Genomic DNA, 14,556 nt, shown 5'->3' on the forward strand with positions numbered 1-14,556 from the left:
ATGGGCACTAGAATCAGACATCTGGTCGCTCAAGGGTCATCCAACAGCTAATAGGTATTTATATTAGAATATTCAGCCAAAGGGTGAGAGAGCTAGAAAGACTCTTAAGTGAGGTTAGATACATGCAAAGCATTTAGTACAATGCCTGGTACATAGTAACAGCTCAATGTTAGCTGCTATTTTACAGTTGTCGGTACTACTGTTACATTAATGTGTACTTCTTAGTGTTAATCGTGGTGCTAAGCACTTCATATGCATTATCTCATTTGTCCCCCCAGCAACTCCGAGAGGTAGATGCTATCATTAGCCCCATTTTACTCATGATCATGATTATTATTATTATTGGGTGTGACAACAGAGAAACAGGCAAGAAGACTGGAGTTCAAGCTGGTGGAAAATTCCCTGGGGCTGCTGGGAGTTTGGGCAAGCCACAGCAAAGAGCAGTTGTCTTGACTGACATCTACTCAGAGATGTCAATGATTTCCCTTGAGCCTTTGGGTGCCCCCATGACTACCCTCATAGAGTAATTATTCCTTCCCAGGGGTCTGTGGGGGAGAGGGGAAAGGGGGTTAATTAGTCATGCTCAGTGCCCAGAAGTGCCAAGAGAACTGAGGACACTCCGTGGGGTTATAAATAAGTGATGGCTGTTATTATGGAGTTTAAGAAGGAAAAACTGGCTTCGAGTGGATAGATCACTTGCTACCACAGTTTAGAGGGGGTTCACCTGTATTTACAGTGACGAATTGGGCTGATTTGATGTCGTTCAGCCTCCGGTAAAAATATCAACACATTTTAGCAGGAAGTCTGCCAAGAGGCCATGAACAGATAGGGTTTGTGACTTGCTGCTGGTACTCAGCTGTCCACTCTCTGGTTTGACCTTTGGGATGCTGTTCCCCTTGTGGGCTTTGTATCTTTCCCATCTGTAAAATGACATGTATCTTTCCCATCTGTAAAATGACCTGAACTCTTACGGGGGGACCCCTTCTCTATAAAACATTTTTAATTTTATTGTTCTTTTTCCCTGGGTCCTGTGAGTTCATTTTCTTTTCTCCTGTTTCTTATAAGTACATTCTAAGGAGATGGTAAATTTTGGTTTGTGGAGAAAGAATTGTATCAGTTGGCTCTTTGGGACATAAAGGAAAATATCATAACTTAATCTGGCGTAGGAAAAAAAGGGAGTATTTACTAGCTCACACAGCTGGAAAAATCCAGGGGTATTACCTTCAGGCACATCTGGATCCAGAAGTTCTAATGCTATTGTCAGGACTAGTATCTCAATCTCTGGGTCTACTTTCCCCTGAATTGGCTTTATTTCTAGCTAGTCTCTCTTCTTATGATGGCAGAAAATTCTAGGAAATGAAGGCCAGATGTTTCCAAATAGTTACAGTCTTCATTCAGAAAATAAAAATTCTAAACTGGGTACAGTGCAGAGCCTGGGGAAACAGAGCGAGACTAGACCTATTCCACTGTCTGCACTTCCAAGATCCAGGCGTGGGTCTAGATGTTCTTTATCTAAATCCGGAACCAAACTTTGCAGGAATTGGGTCACCCAGAGGGGAGAATATGAATGACAAGGAACATCTAGAAGTAGCCTTGGGCTTGGGGAAGAATCTGCCCCGGCAGAACCCTGTGGCTGTGAATTACCTAGCCACCTTCACTACCATCATCCCAGCCCAAGCCCATCACCTCTGGCCTGGACAATTGCAGATGTCTCACAAGGAATCTTCCTGCTACCTTTGTCCCCCAACCCTTCATAATGCAGCTGGAAGAATCAGTTCAAAAAATACACCAGCACATGGGACTTCCCTGCTTAAAACTCTTATCATGGCTTCCCATCGGGATTAGGAAAAACTCAAACTCATTCCTTGAACTTGAGAGTAAAATCCCAACAAGGCTCTGCATGACCTAGTCCCGTCCACCTCTCTAACCTCCCTTCCCAAGGTCATTTCCTCCTTAGGGCCTTTGCTCTCCTTGGCTCCCCTGCCTGTCCCCCCTTCCTCGGAACTTCACATGGTTGTCTTGTCCCTGACCTCAGGTTCTCACCTTAGATATATCACCTCCTCTGGGAAGTCTTCCTTGACTGTCCAACCACTCTAAAGTTGCTGGCACCTCTCTCAGACATGCTCTATCACTTCCACTTGTGTACTTTTCTTCATGGTATTTATTACAATCCAAGTGATCTGGTTTCTTTATTTAGCTTGTTTATTAACTGTATTCCCCACCAGAATATAAATCCATGAACACAGGGTCTGCCCGTTTTATTCTTCTCACTGTATCTCCAGTGTCTTGAGTAGCGTTTGGCATATAGTAGATGCTCACTAATTATTGGTTGAGAGAATAGCGTTTCCAGACCAGCGAATACCTTTGCCTTCTGCTAAATTAATCTAGGGTTTCTCAGCCTTGCCACTATTGACATTTAGAGCTAGAAAATTATCTGTTGTGGCTGTCTGTCCATCCTATGCACCTGGAGGATGTTTCTCAGCATCCCTGGCCTCTACCCACAAAATGATGACACCTTGGACAAGGCTCATGATGATGGAGGTGATGAGAAGTAAACAAATTTTAAAAATATAGTAATATTATGCACAACACTATGGAAACGAATCCCTTTATTTAAGAAATGAAGGGAGGAGCCAGAGAGGGGAAGGGGCCCTATGGCTTTAGTCAGTTTTTGTCTTTTAGGGAAGCTTTGCTCATCTCTTCAGGTAAATCCTTTGGTCCTACATTCATTTCTGGAGATTATTTGATGGATTCTGTCTCCTCCACTGGACAGGAGATCCAAGGGAGGATGCTTCCTTTGCTGAGCCTGGCACAGGGCCAGGCACACAGGACGTTCTCAAAAACCAGATGCCCAAGGTAACATGAATAAATGAATGAATCACCAGGCTATATAAATCAGCTGACCCCTCACTCTCTCTTCCTCTCACCCTACTTTATTTTTCACCTTAGTGATTATCACCAGCTGCCACATTGCATATTTATTTGTTGATGTATTTCATTGTCCGTCTTCCTCCACTAGAACCCAGAATTCCATTCTGGAATTAGATTTTAGCAACTAGCATGGAAGCTCATGAAAGCAAGGGCTATTTAAAATTGCAGTCTGCCCCCACCCCAGCCCTGCCTCTTTCCCTCTCCTCTGCTTCCTTACCCTCTCAGCGCTTATCACTGCCTGACATATTACTACTTGACTTTCTTGTTTTTCATCTGTCTCCAGCCAGTTCTACTAGGGCCGAACGTTTGTGTTTGGTTCACAGCTGTTTCTCAGACGTTGATCCTAGTGCCTAGCACATAGAAGGCACGCACCCCCACGTTGTTGACCTGACAAAGGATGGAGGGATTGCGACTCAGCCAGGGAAGGCAGCCCAGGTGGGAAGGGCCGGACCGCCAGGTGCATCTCCTTCGCCCAAAGCCCCAGCCTGCCCCCAGCTTCACCTGGAGGCTGGGCCGGGCAGGCAGGAGTTAAGCGGTGCTCACGCTTCCGACCCGCAGGTGGCGCCGTCCCGCCTCTGTGCCAGACTCCGGGCGCTTCGAAGTGCGGGACAGAATCGCAGCCAGCGCGGAGCCGAAGCTCAGCCCCGACTTGTTGATCTCGCTCAAGCAGCCGCCGCCGCCGCCGCCGCCTCGGGAGCAGAAGCAGGAGCAGGAGCAGGAGCAGGAGCAGGAGCAGGAGGAGGTGGAGCAGGAGGCGCCGCCCGACCGCGGACCTGCCACCCGCGCACCCAGCGTTCGCCCGCGCCCCCAACCTCGGAGAGGGCGCCCGGCTCCGCGGCGCCTGCAGCCCTAGCGCGTTGCTTGCCCGGCCGGCGTAGGCCGGGCCCGGCCCGGCCCCGGGTCCGCCGCTGCCCGCGGGCGGGGGCGCCCGGGCGGCCGGGGCGATGCGCGGTCCCTGGCCCCGGGAAGCGGCCGCCCTGGGGGTGAGTGTTGAGACTCGAGGCCAGCGGCGGGGACACGGGGGGGGGGGGGGTGGGGACACCGAAAGGGGGCTCGCCTGCCGCGGCTCGGCCTGTTGGTCTACCCGGGCTCCGCGGCTTCAGACCGGGGAGGGGGGTTGTGTGTGTGTGTGTGTGTGTCGGGGGGGGGGGGGATCCTCGGGCAAGGGTTGGGGCCTGGGGAGACGCAAGGGGAGAGGGCGTCAGGCTCATATGCTGGGGGGCTCAGGACTGCCCCCGAAATCACTAGCGCGCGGCGGGAGGAGGGCACATTTTGAAAAGGCCAGAAAATTCAGCTCCTTTCCCCGCCTCCCACCTCCCCCACCCCTTCCCTTCCAAGCCCCGGGAAAGGCGCAGAACCCGGAGTTATAAAAAGCCATCGCTGGAGAGGAGCGAGGAGGAGGAGGGGTGGGGGGAAGGAGGAAAGGAAGAATGGAGCAGGTGGATCCGCAGGACTCGGCGTGCCCCTCCTGCGGTGGGGTAGGGGGCACAGAGGGAGGGGCGGGACTCCTTTGCAGATCTCGGTTTGGCATCTTCAGAGCTCACTTAGTCCCCAGAGCGACCTCAAGAGACGCTCCCGTGGTTTAGGGAGCGGGGTCGCTCCGGAACAGAGACGCGGTCTTGACCACCCCATCTGTTGTGACCCCCGACAGGTGGGCACCTGGACCCCCACCAAAAAATTCCCCCAAAGCTTTCAAGGTTTAGAAAAAGCAAACCCGCTGCCACCCCCACCCCCACCCCAGAGCTCAAATTCTAATTATTTCGGAGCGGGGGGAAGGAATAGATGAGAAATCTAAAAAAAAAAAAAAAAAAAAAAAAAGTTTTTCATGCAGCGCCCCTCTCTGCCCATTGCGGGGCCTGGTTCGGGACTCGACGGGGAGACCCGGAAAGAAGAGAGTTTCAGCACTCGAAGGGGAGGACAGCGCCCCGGGCGGCTGGGTCGGGCCTGGGCCGCAGAACCCCGGGGTGGGGCCTCCCGGGTCGCCTGAGCGTCTCTTGGGGGCCCTCTCCCCGCCCCGAAGAGCGGCCCCTCCCTCCACCCATGGGGTGGGGCGGACTTCAGCACCGGCGGGAGGGACAGCGCCAAGCCTTTCTGCACCCACCCCCCCACCCCCACCCCCTGAGCCGCTTAAGCACCGGGAAGGTCAAGGCCGCTTGGGGTCCCGGTGGAGGGGTGGGGAGGGGCCGCGCCCAGCTCTCTGTTTGCTGACCCGCGTCCGCTTCCTGCCTTGCAGCGGTCGGGATGGAGGTGAGAAGACGGCCGTGACGCGCGCCCGCGCGGCCACCTGCACCCCCAGCAGCCCACAGCGCTCCCTGCCCCCCTCCCCCGCGGCGGCCGGCCTTGCCGTCCAGTGACAGCGGCCTGGGGGGGCAGGGGGGGCGGGGGCAGCCGGACCAGCGATGCCGGCGGGCATGACGAAGCATGGCTCCCGCTCCACCAGCTCGCTGCCGCCCGAGCCCATGGAGATCGTGCGCAGCAAGGCGTGCTCACGGCGCGTCCGCCTCAACGTCGGGGGTCTGGCGCACGAGGTGCTCTGGCGCACCCTGGACCGCCTGCCCCGCACGCGGCTGGGCAAGCTGCGCGACTGCAACACGCACGACTCGCTGCTCGAGGTATGCGACGACTACAGCCTCGACGACAACGAATACTTCTTCGACCGCCATCCAGGCGCCTTCACCTCCATCCTCAACTTCTACCGCACCGGGCGGCTGCACATGATGGAGGAGATGTGCGCGCTGAGCTTCAGCCAAGAACTCGACTACTGGGGCATCGACGAAATCTACCTGGAGTCCTGCTGCCAGGCCCGCTACCACCAGAAAAAGGAGCAGATGAACGAGGAGCTCAAGCGGGAGGCAGAGACCCTGAGGGAGCGAGAGGGGGAGGAGTTCGATAACACGTGCTGTGCAGAGAAGAGGAAAAAGCTCTGGGACCTCCTGGAGAAGCCCAATTCTTCCGTGGCTGCCAAGGTGAGTCTGGGATCTGCGGGAGATTGCATCGGTGGCTCCGCTTGTGTCTCCAGATCGAGGACCACGGCCTGGTGTGTGTGTTGGGGCGCGGAGGGGGGGGGGTCCTCTGGTTTAGTTCCCAAATGAGACCAGAAAGGGGAGGGGCTATGGCCCAGGCCTCAGAGATGAGGACCAGCCCCTTTGGACTGTTCCTATTTGCGTTGGTGACCTCATCCCTTCATTATTCAATACCTCGACTTTGTGGGAGACAAGGATTTGTGGAGGCATAAAAAATCCACAGCAAAGGGGTGGGCGCTGTAAATAAGAAAGCACAGAGCGACGCGAAAGCCTTGCTGGGATGGAATAGAGTGTGGTCTGTATACACAGTGCTCCCTTGTGGAGTCCTCGACCCAGACTGGAGGGGGGGTGGTCACCTGCGATTCTAATACTTATCCCTGTATTCATAACCCCACTTTGCCCCAAGGAAGGAATGAAAGCAGCTTACAGACATGCGTGGAGGACACTGAAATACTGTCAGGCAGTTTTAACATAAGTAAGGAAAATGAGGCAGAGAGTCTCAGGGGTGGGTGTGTGCCTGCATGACGAATGCAGCTGGCTGTGGATGCTTGTGGGCGAAGGGTCACCCCTGGTTTGTTCTTTATTTGTTTGGTGAGTTTATTCCAAGAATGATTTGGTGCAGCTTGTAAAGATGCTTGGGCTGTCGGAAGAGGGTGTAAATTTTGAAATGAGAGAGAAAAATGAGGCAATGTGGAAAATGAAGCAGAAGGAGACAGAAAGGCTTCAGTCACACTGAGTGGACCAGTGTGCTGTTGGGTAAAGGCAGAGGCTGTAACAGACTGAGGAAGACTTGGGGCGGGGGGACAGGCCAGGGAAGGGGGTCACTGGTTGATGAGCGGCTTCTTTGTGTTGTGCTGGCTTCTGGGAATGCCTCGGAGAGATGGGGCCTGTCTTCAGGTGGCCAACAGGCAGGGTGTCGGGAATGAATGACAACACAGTGTGCTCAGCACTCTAAAAGAGGTTGTGGGAGGCCCGGGGGGAGCCAGAAAAGAGAAGTGTTGATGTTGAAATCCAGGAAGACCACTTTGGGAAAGATATGTTGGACATAACTCACTTTCGAAGAGTGGGGCCAAGAGGACGGTGGGGGTGGAGTGAGCAGGTAGGTAAATGTATTCGTGGCAAAAAGAAAAAGGCAGGAGGAAGCATACGTATCAGCATCATGTATTTGCTCAGGTTGCCTCCTGCCCGGCCTGGCCTCTCCTTGTGGGATTCCCCTGGCTTAGGTAGCCCATTACTGAAGATCCACCTGCAAGGCTGGGTCCTTTTGCTAGATCTGGCTGCCCAGGAAGAGGCCTCCGAGAAGGAATGCAAGAGGAGGTGGCTGGTAGGATCGTGGAGGGAGGCCTGAAGGTTTTCTCTCTTCCCTGGCAACCCTAAGTACAGATTTCTAGGCCTGGTTTCTTCTTCTGTGGGCTGCCTCTGACCATAATCCTGCCCTAGGTTTCGTGTCCAAAAAACCTCCCTCTTAAGACAGTCACTCACCCTTAACCGGCTTAGGATCAGCAGACTTATTTTGCTATTTCCAGGCCTGACATGGGTTCTTCCTACACACACCCTATTTGGGTCTAAACATGACTCTTCCCCCTCCCTGTCCTGTCCCTAAGACATGAGACTGAGGGGCCACAGGGGTCGAGCCGCCCTCCCACAGAAGAAGCAGGCAAAGGACCGTGTTTGGGTTGGAGTCTGGCAGCACGATAGGGGAGCTCAGGCTTGCAAAAGACGCCGTCTGGCAATAAACAGCCTCATCTTGCCCTCGGGTTAATCCGCTCGCAGGGACGAGCTTCATGACCTCTCCGTGATCCCAGGCTCAGGCTGTCAGCTCACATTCCTGGCAGATGGACAGTCTAGGATATTCTTCAGGCAGAACTGAGATGGGGAGGCAGGCAGGCTCATTGATCCTCAGCAGAAATCCTGACCACCATTGATCAAATATTTTACTGTGTACGAAATGTAACAACACAATTAATCCTTACACCAGCTCTCTGTTGTTATCCCACCTTTCACAAATAGGTTCAGAGAGGTTGAATAACTTGCCTGAGGTCACACAGCAAGCAAACAGGAGTAGCCAGAAGTTCAATCCCAAGTGTGATTTTGAAGACCTTGTTCTTTCCATAATGATTTAATGCCACAGACTCCTCCCTAGTCTCCCCGCTTCCACTTTTGCCCCCTGCGATCCGTTGCCCACACAGCAGCCAGAGTGAGCTTTTCAACATATAAATTGGATCACATTATTCATCTGTGATCCTCCAGAGATTTCCCACAACACTCTGAATAAAATCCACTCCCTCCACCATGGCGTACCAGACGCTACTGAATCGGTCCCCACGTCCTCTCTGAATTCACCTGTTCAGTCTCCTGTCATTCACTGGGCTCCAGACCCACTGGCTTCCTTGCTATTCCTGAAACAGGGCAGGCTTTAGCCTTCCTCAGGACTTTTGCACTTGCTATTCCTGCTGCCTACAGTGCTCTTCCCCAACTTGTCCCGTGGCCAGCTGCTTCTCCTCATTCCTCATTTGAGCAGGTCCCTGTCCAAATAACCCCTCCGCAGAGAGACTTTTCCTAACTCCAGTCCAAAACAGCCTCCTCCTCCTTACTCTCTGCGACCTCACTCAGGGTCTTTCTGAAATTGCATTTGCTTCCTTTCCTTTCTCCCCCTCAAGAGTGTGAGTGCCACGGGTTGTGTTTGCTGCTCTGTTCCCGGCACCCATCAAGGTACCTGGTGCAGAGGAGCTCCAAATAACTACATGTGGAATGAATGAATGGATGGATCAAGCAATCCGCCAGTCAGGGTGTCTCAGGTGTGGGGGCTCTGTCTCTCCTTCCTCACTGCCTGCCTGTGGCCCAGCTTCCCGGGCCTCTGGCCTCCTTAGTTGTCTGCACTTTGCCCATCCCACCCCGTCCATTCCCCCCACTTGGTTGTCTTGCTGGTCAGAACAGTAAAGCCTATGGAAATTTCTTGGAGACCACAGAAGGAGATGGTCAAATGAAGGATCATTCCCAGGTGGTTGTGAGATACAGAAACAACCTTACCTCATGCGTTTAGAGCAAGGACAGACCAGGGGTCTGGGCCCAGCCGCATCACCTCCCCAGTTTCGGGCCTCACGTAGGTTCTTCGCCTCCGTAAACCCTAGCCTTCCACCTATAAATTGGAGCTAAAAGGCCCACCTTGCAGGGTCATCAAGAAATCATGTTTGTCAAGATTTAGCACAGGGCGCATAGGAGTAGGGGGGGCTTTTTTTTGCTATAAATAATGGGCGCAGGCCCTTCTCTATGACCAGGTGGGCTGAGTTGCGACAAACTATTTCCTTCTACTGGAAGACAGCGCTGACGCTGTTAACAACCGATGGGATGTTCGGCAACGGGAGGCAAGCCAAAGCACAGGCCCTAGCCTTCACCGTCAGGGGCGTGGAAATCAAAATCCATTAGGCAAAAGGCAACGTGATTGATTCTTGTTGGGAAGCTGGGGTCAGCCCCGTCGGAGCGGCAGGGCTGTGGTCCTGGGCCACCACTGGGTTTCTGCTTTCTCGGAAAACTCTACAGGCTTTTCTTAGCAGGAGAGCAAGAGGGAAATAATTTGCGAGGCCAGGAGTGTCTGCCCTCCCTGGAATAGTCTCACGGCATATATCTCAGTCTGAGATAATTTCCTGATTTCCAGATTGGCTACTGTTTATGGTGCTAGGCACTGATTAGAGGTACTTTATATGTCCTATCTCATTGAAATCCCCTCAACAATCCTATCAGATAATCTGCCAATTTGGACTGCAAGTAATAAAATAGAAGACTCAAAGTGACCTCTACAAGAGGGAAGATTCTCACATAACAGAAAGCTCCAAGGTAGCTGGTTTCTGGTTAATGGCTCCATGATGCCATCAGGATTCTAGAATCTAGAGTCCTCCAGCTGGCTTGGTCCTCAGGCTGGATGCCTCATGTCACAAGAGGGCTAATGTAGGCCCATGAGATCCACCCAGTGAAGAGGGATATTTCCTCCTGTGTACCACCTTTTCTCTGAGAGGCAAACCTTTCCCAGGAGGCTCTATGAGACTTCTTTTCACATCCTATTGGCCACGATCTGGTCACATGCTCATGTTCTCACTGCAAGGAAGCCTGGGGGAAGCAAGTGTGGCATTTTCAGATGCTGGAAAGAATGGCTTTGATGAGGGGTATTAAGACTCAGGGGCACCTGGGTGGCTCAGTCAGTTGGGTGTCTGACTTCAGCTCAGATCACGTTCTTGCGGTCTGTGAGTTCGAGCCCCGTGTTGGGCTCTGTGCTGACAGCTCACAGCCTGGAGCCTGCTTCGAATTCTGTGTCTCTGGCTCTCTCTGCCCTTCTCCCACTCATGCTCTCTCTCTCTCTCAAAAATAAATATTAAAAAAAATTTTTTTAAACAGATTCTTTCACAGAGAGTAAATGGAGACTCTGAGAGGTGAAGTCATTTGCTAGAACTCACATAAGCAAATGCTCAGCGAATATTTGTTGAAGGAATGAAAATGGGGTTTGGACCAGGGTTTGAACCCAGCTTGGTCTGGCTCCCAGCCTGCGTTTCTTAATCCTGGAATCTTGGGTAGACCTTTCAAGCTGTCAGAGCTTCAGTAAGCTCATCGGCCAAATGGTAGTTATAGCCATGCCCACCTCTTGGGCTGTTTTGATGACTCAGTGAGATTTCAGATGTGAATATAATTTGCAAGTGGAAAGTACTTTATATGTGTGAATAATCATCATTATATATTATTATATTCAAAAGCAGGAATGGTCTTTATGTAATGGCAGTGATGAGTATTTTGCCCACCACAGATTTGCTTAAGAATCATCTCAGGTGAAAGGGTGGGGGCAGGACCTGGCTGGCTCTGTCCGGGGAGTGTGCAGCTCTTGATCTCAGGGTTGTAGGCTCGAGCCCCACTTCGGGTGTAGAGATTACATAAAAATAAAATCTAAAAAAAAAAAGAAGAAAAAGAATCATCTCTGGGGTCCAGCAGATGTGATTCTGTCTCGACTCCATGGCTTGCCAGTAATATGACCTTGGAAGTTCCTTTCCTTCTGTGACTCAGTTTCCTCATCTAGGAAATGGGAATTATAAGGGAGCCCACCTCAGAGGGCCATGAGGAGATAAGCTGCATAAAGTGCCTGGCACGTGGTCAGCATTCGATAAATGACAACAGTGATTATTAACGTTATCACGGAATTCCTCTATACCTGCTACACCCCTGGTTGGCAACCTCTCCTATTACAGTGTTGTTAATTGCCGGGTCACTGCCTGCCCCTTTGGGACTTCATGCCTCTAATGTGATGATGCTTCTGCTTCCTTGACCTGAGCCAGGGGGCTTCATGTATTATCATTAAGTCGTCCGGCTGAGGTTCTTGCCAGCCCCAGGTCAGTCATCCTAGATGTCTGTATTTATTCCTTGGAGGCGAAATTGCAGAGATCCAGAATCCTGGCTGTGGGGTCACACAGTCCTGGGTTGGAATCCCAGCAACCGTAGCTTCCGTTTTCTAATCGGTAGATGAGGATGATAATAAAACCCACCTCATGGGGTTGCCCGAGGGATTAAGTAAGATAGTGGATGTAAGGCATTGAAGTCGGGCTTCAGAGATGCCGTACCCCCTTTTAATACAAGGAAACACGGAGGATGCTTCAACTAGCCTGGGTCCTGCATCGAGCTGGTGAAAGGTCAGGGACCGTTTCCAGGCCTTTCTGACCTCACTGGTACCCTCATCAAGGCTCAAAGATCTTTCCATTCCTTTGGAATCGATCAGGATCGCACCTTGGCAGTGGGTCTCCCGGGGGTTTTGAAAGGCTCCAAGATGTGAAAATGTGAAAATGCTTAGGAAGGAAAGTGTTGGCCAAATGAACGTTTGGCCAAAGCTTCATTGACTGAAAGAGAATAATAAACACTAATTCCATACCCAGCACTTTGTGTACTTCCTAGACTTAACAGTATCATGGATGGGAGCCCTGATTTTAAAGCTGGATTGCCCAGGTTCAAAGTTTGGTTCCTTTACTCACTAACCGTGTGACGTGGGACGAAACGCTGTGCTTCTCTGTGCCCTGGGTCCTTCGCTCATAAAATGAGGGCAGTAACAGTGCCTGTCTCCTTGAATTGCTACCAAATTAAATGGGTTAATGCACGCAAAGCACTTCGAATAGGGTCTGGCACAGAGAAAGCATTCAGTAACTGTCGGGGGGTTTTGTTTTGTTTTGCTTTTAATTGTCATTGTCTCATTTCATCCTCCTGATGATCCTGCCAGATAAATAAGCTCCTTTTCAAAGAAATGTTCTTCTTTTAAAATGGTACGTGCTCATGGTAAGGTGAAGTTCTATAACTTGCTCAACAGCAAGAGGGGCCGTCGGGACTCAGCCCTGATAGAGGCCATGCAGGTCTTACCCAGATCCTTTTAGCTCTTACCATTTCGGGGCCACTAGCCCAACTCCCAGCCACCAGCACCTACTGTTCTTTGCCTTAGAGGCTCCCTCTGGCCGGTGGAGTCCAGTAAAGACAGAGACCTGATGCCCCACCCAGAGCAGCCCTCAACTGCTGCCTGATGGGGGAAGGTTGCAAACACTCCAGTTCCCTTACCCTGGAGGGGGGTATAACTCAGCACCGGATGGTCTACACTGGGCCCCAGAGTTCCTGAGAAGAATTAAGCTCCAGGTGCCTACAGTAAGTAGTTCCTTGCTTGACAATACACCCAGTTTGCTTCTTTCCCTTCCCCGTCTCACGTCCCCTCTCCCCTACCAGGGTTTTCTGGGATCCCTTCCCACATAAGCTGCTTGTGCTTGGATCCCTGACTTCGGATCTGGTCCTGGGGGAGCGAGCCAAAGATCTGTGGGAAATGTTTCTTCATCAGTGTCCTAGTATTGTCTTGCGGGCCAGAAAGGCCTCTTACGACAACACCCCCACCGGAGATGGTCTTAAAAGAAGAAAACCCAGGGCCAGCGGGCTGTGTCGGCCCCTTCCCCATCCCTCCCCGATGAAATGAGAAACAATGGCAGCCGTAGCTACCACTCACAGCTTCCAGTGAGGAGAGCCAAGCGCAGTGCAAGGAACATTACATGCCCTCCAGATCCGATTCCCACATCACCCTCGTCTTGCTGCCATGGAAACTGAGACCCCGGGAGGCAAAGTGGCTGGCCCACGGTCACACAGGGAATAGGAGGACTCCCTGACCGGGAGCCCGTGGTCTGGCCTCTGTGCCGTGTGGCTAGCCTTCCAGAAGTAAGAAGCGAGCCCAGGATGCCACCCCCAGCTTTGCCTTCTCACCATAGGGAGAATGCTGTGAGGGGAGAGGTGTATTTGGTGTCTCTCACCTGACTTGGGGGTGTTCCTGGCTCCTGATCCATAAGGACCTTGCCCCCAAAGGCTTCTGGATGGGACCACTGGAGACACAGGGTTAGCATCAAGCATTGTTTTCATAGGTAATTTCACCGATAAAGTCCACGTCCCTTGAACTTTGAGAAACACTTCTGCCTGGGCCCCACAGTAGGAATATAACCCCAGATGATTTCTTGCTTTATTTATGGCAAAATACATATAACATAAAATTCACCCTCTTAACCATTTTTAGGTGTATAGTTGAATAGGGTTGAGTGTATTCACATTGCTGTGCAGCCAGTCTCCAGAACGTTTTCATCTTGCAAACCTGAAACTCTCTATCTGTTAAATTCATTCCCTACCTCTCAGCCCCTGGCAATCATCATCCCGTCTCTATGAAGGTGATTGCTCTAAGTACTTCATATAAATGGAATCATACTGTATTTGTCTTTTTATGACTGGTTTATTTCACTTAGGTCAGCGTCTTCACAGTTCATCCATGTTATAGCCTGTGTCAGGATTTCCTTCCTCTTTAGGGCTGAATAATACTCCATTGTATGTGTGGGCCATACTTTGTTTAGCCCTTGATCCATCAATGGATGGTTGGCTTGCTTCCACCTTTCGGCTACCGTGAACAATGCCGCCATGAACATGGGGGTACAGATACCTCCTCAAGACCCTGCTTTTAATTCTTTTGCGTACATAGCCGGTAGTGAAATTGCTGGATCGTGTGGTAATTCGATCACCTCCATGGAACCGCCATATTGTTGCATCATGGTGCATTTCCACCAACAGTGCACAAGGGTTCCAATTTCTCCAGTCCTCACCAACACTTGGTATTTTCTGTTCTTTTGATAACAGCCACTCTTTTGGGTGTGACGTGGTATCTCGTTGTGGTTTTGATTTGCATTTCACTAATGATGAGTGATGTGGAGCATCTTTTCGTGTGCTTTGCTGGCCATTGTACACATTCTTTGGAGAGATGTCTATTCGAGTAATTTCCTTATTTTCTAATCAAGTGGTTTGTGTTTGGTGGTTGAGTTGTAGAGTTCTTCATATATTCTGGGTATTATAATACCCCTTATCAGATGTGTGATCTGCAAATATTTTTTTTAATTTTTTTTAACGTTTTATTTATTTTTGAGACAGAGAGAGAGCATGAACAGGGGAGGGTCAGAGAGAGGGAGACACAGAATCTGAAACAGGCTCCAGGTTCTGAGCTGTCAGCGCAGAGCCTGACGCGGGGCTCGAACTCACAGACCGTGAGATCATGACCTGAGCTGAAGTCGGACGC

General features: G+C 51.3%; 1 protein-coding gene across 1 annotated transcript in view; it reads left to right on the forward strand.

The window, feature by feature from the left end:
• The first annotated feature begins 4,517 nt into the window (after nt 1-4,517).
• Nucleotides 4,518-14,556, forward strand: part of KCNB1 (potassium voltage-gated channel subfamily B member 1) — a 97,278-nt gene continuing 87,239 nt past the window's right edge. Inside the window, exons 1-2 of the mRNA XM_047854130.1 lie at nt 4,518-4,582; nt 5,165-5,897. Coding sequence (XP_047710086.1) covers nt 5,331-5,897 — 567 coding nt within the window. The 5' untranslated portion in view covers nt 4,518-4,582; nt 5,165-5,330. The remainder of the gene's footprint in view (nt 4,583-5,164; nt 5,898-14,556) is intronic.

The sequence above is a fragment of the Prionailurus viverrinus genome, chromosome A3 (genome assembly GCF_022837055.1).
Source record: "Prionailurus viverrinus isolate Anna chromosome A3, UM_Priviv_1.0, whole genome shotgun sequence".
NCBI lineage: Eukaryota > Metazoa > Chordata > Mammalia > Carnivora > Felidae > Prionailurus > Prionailurus viverrinus.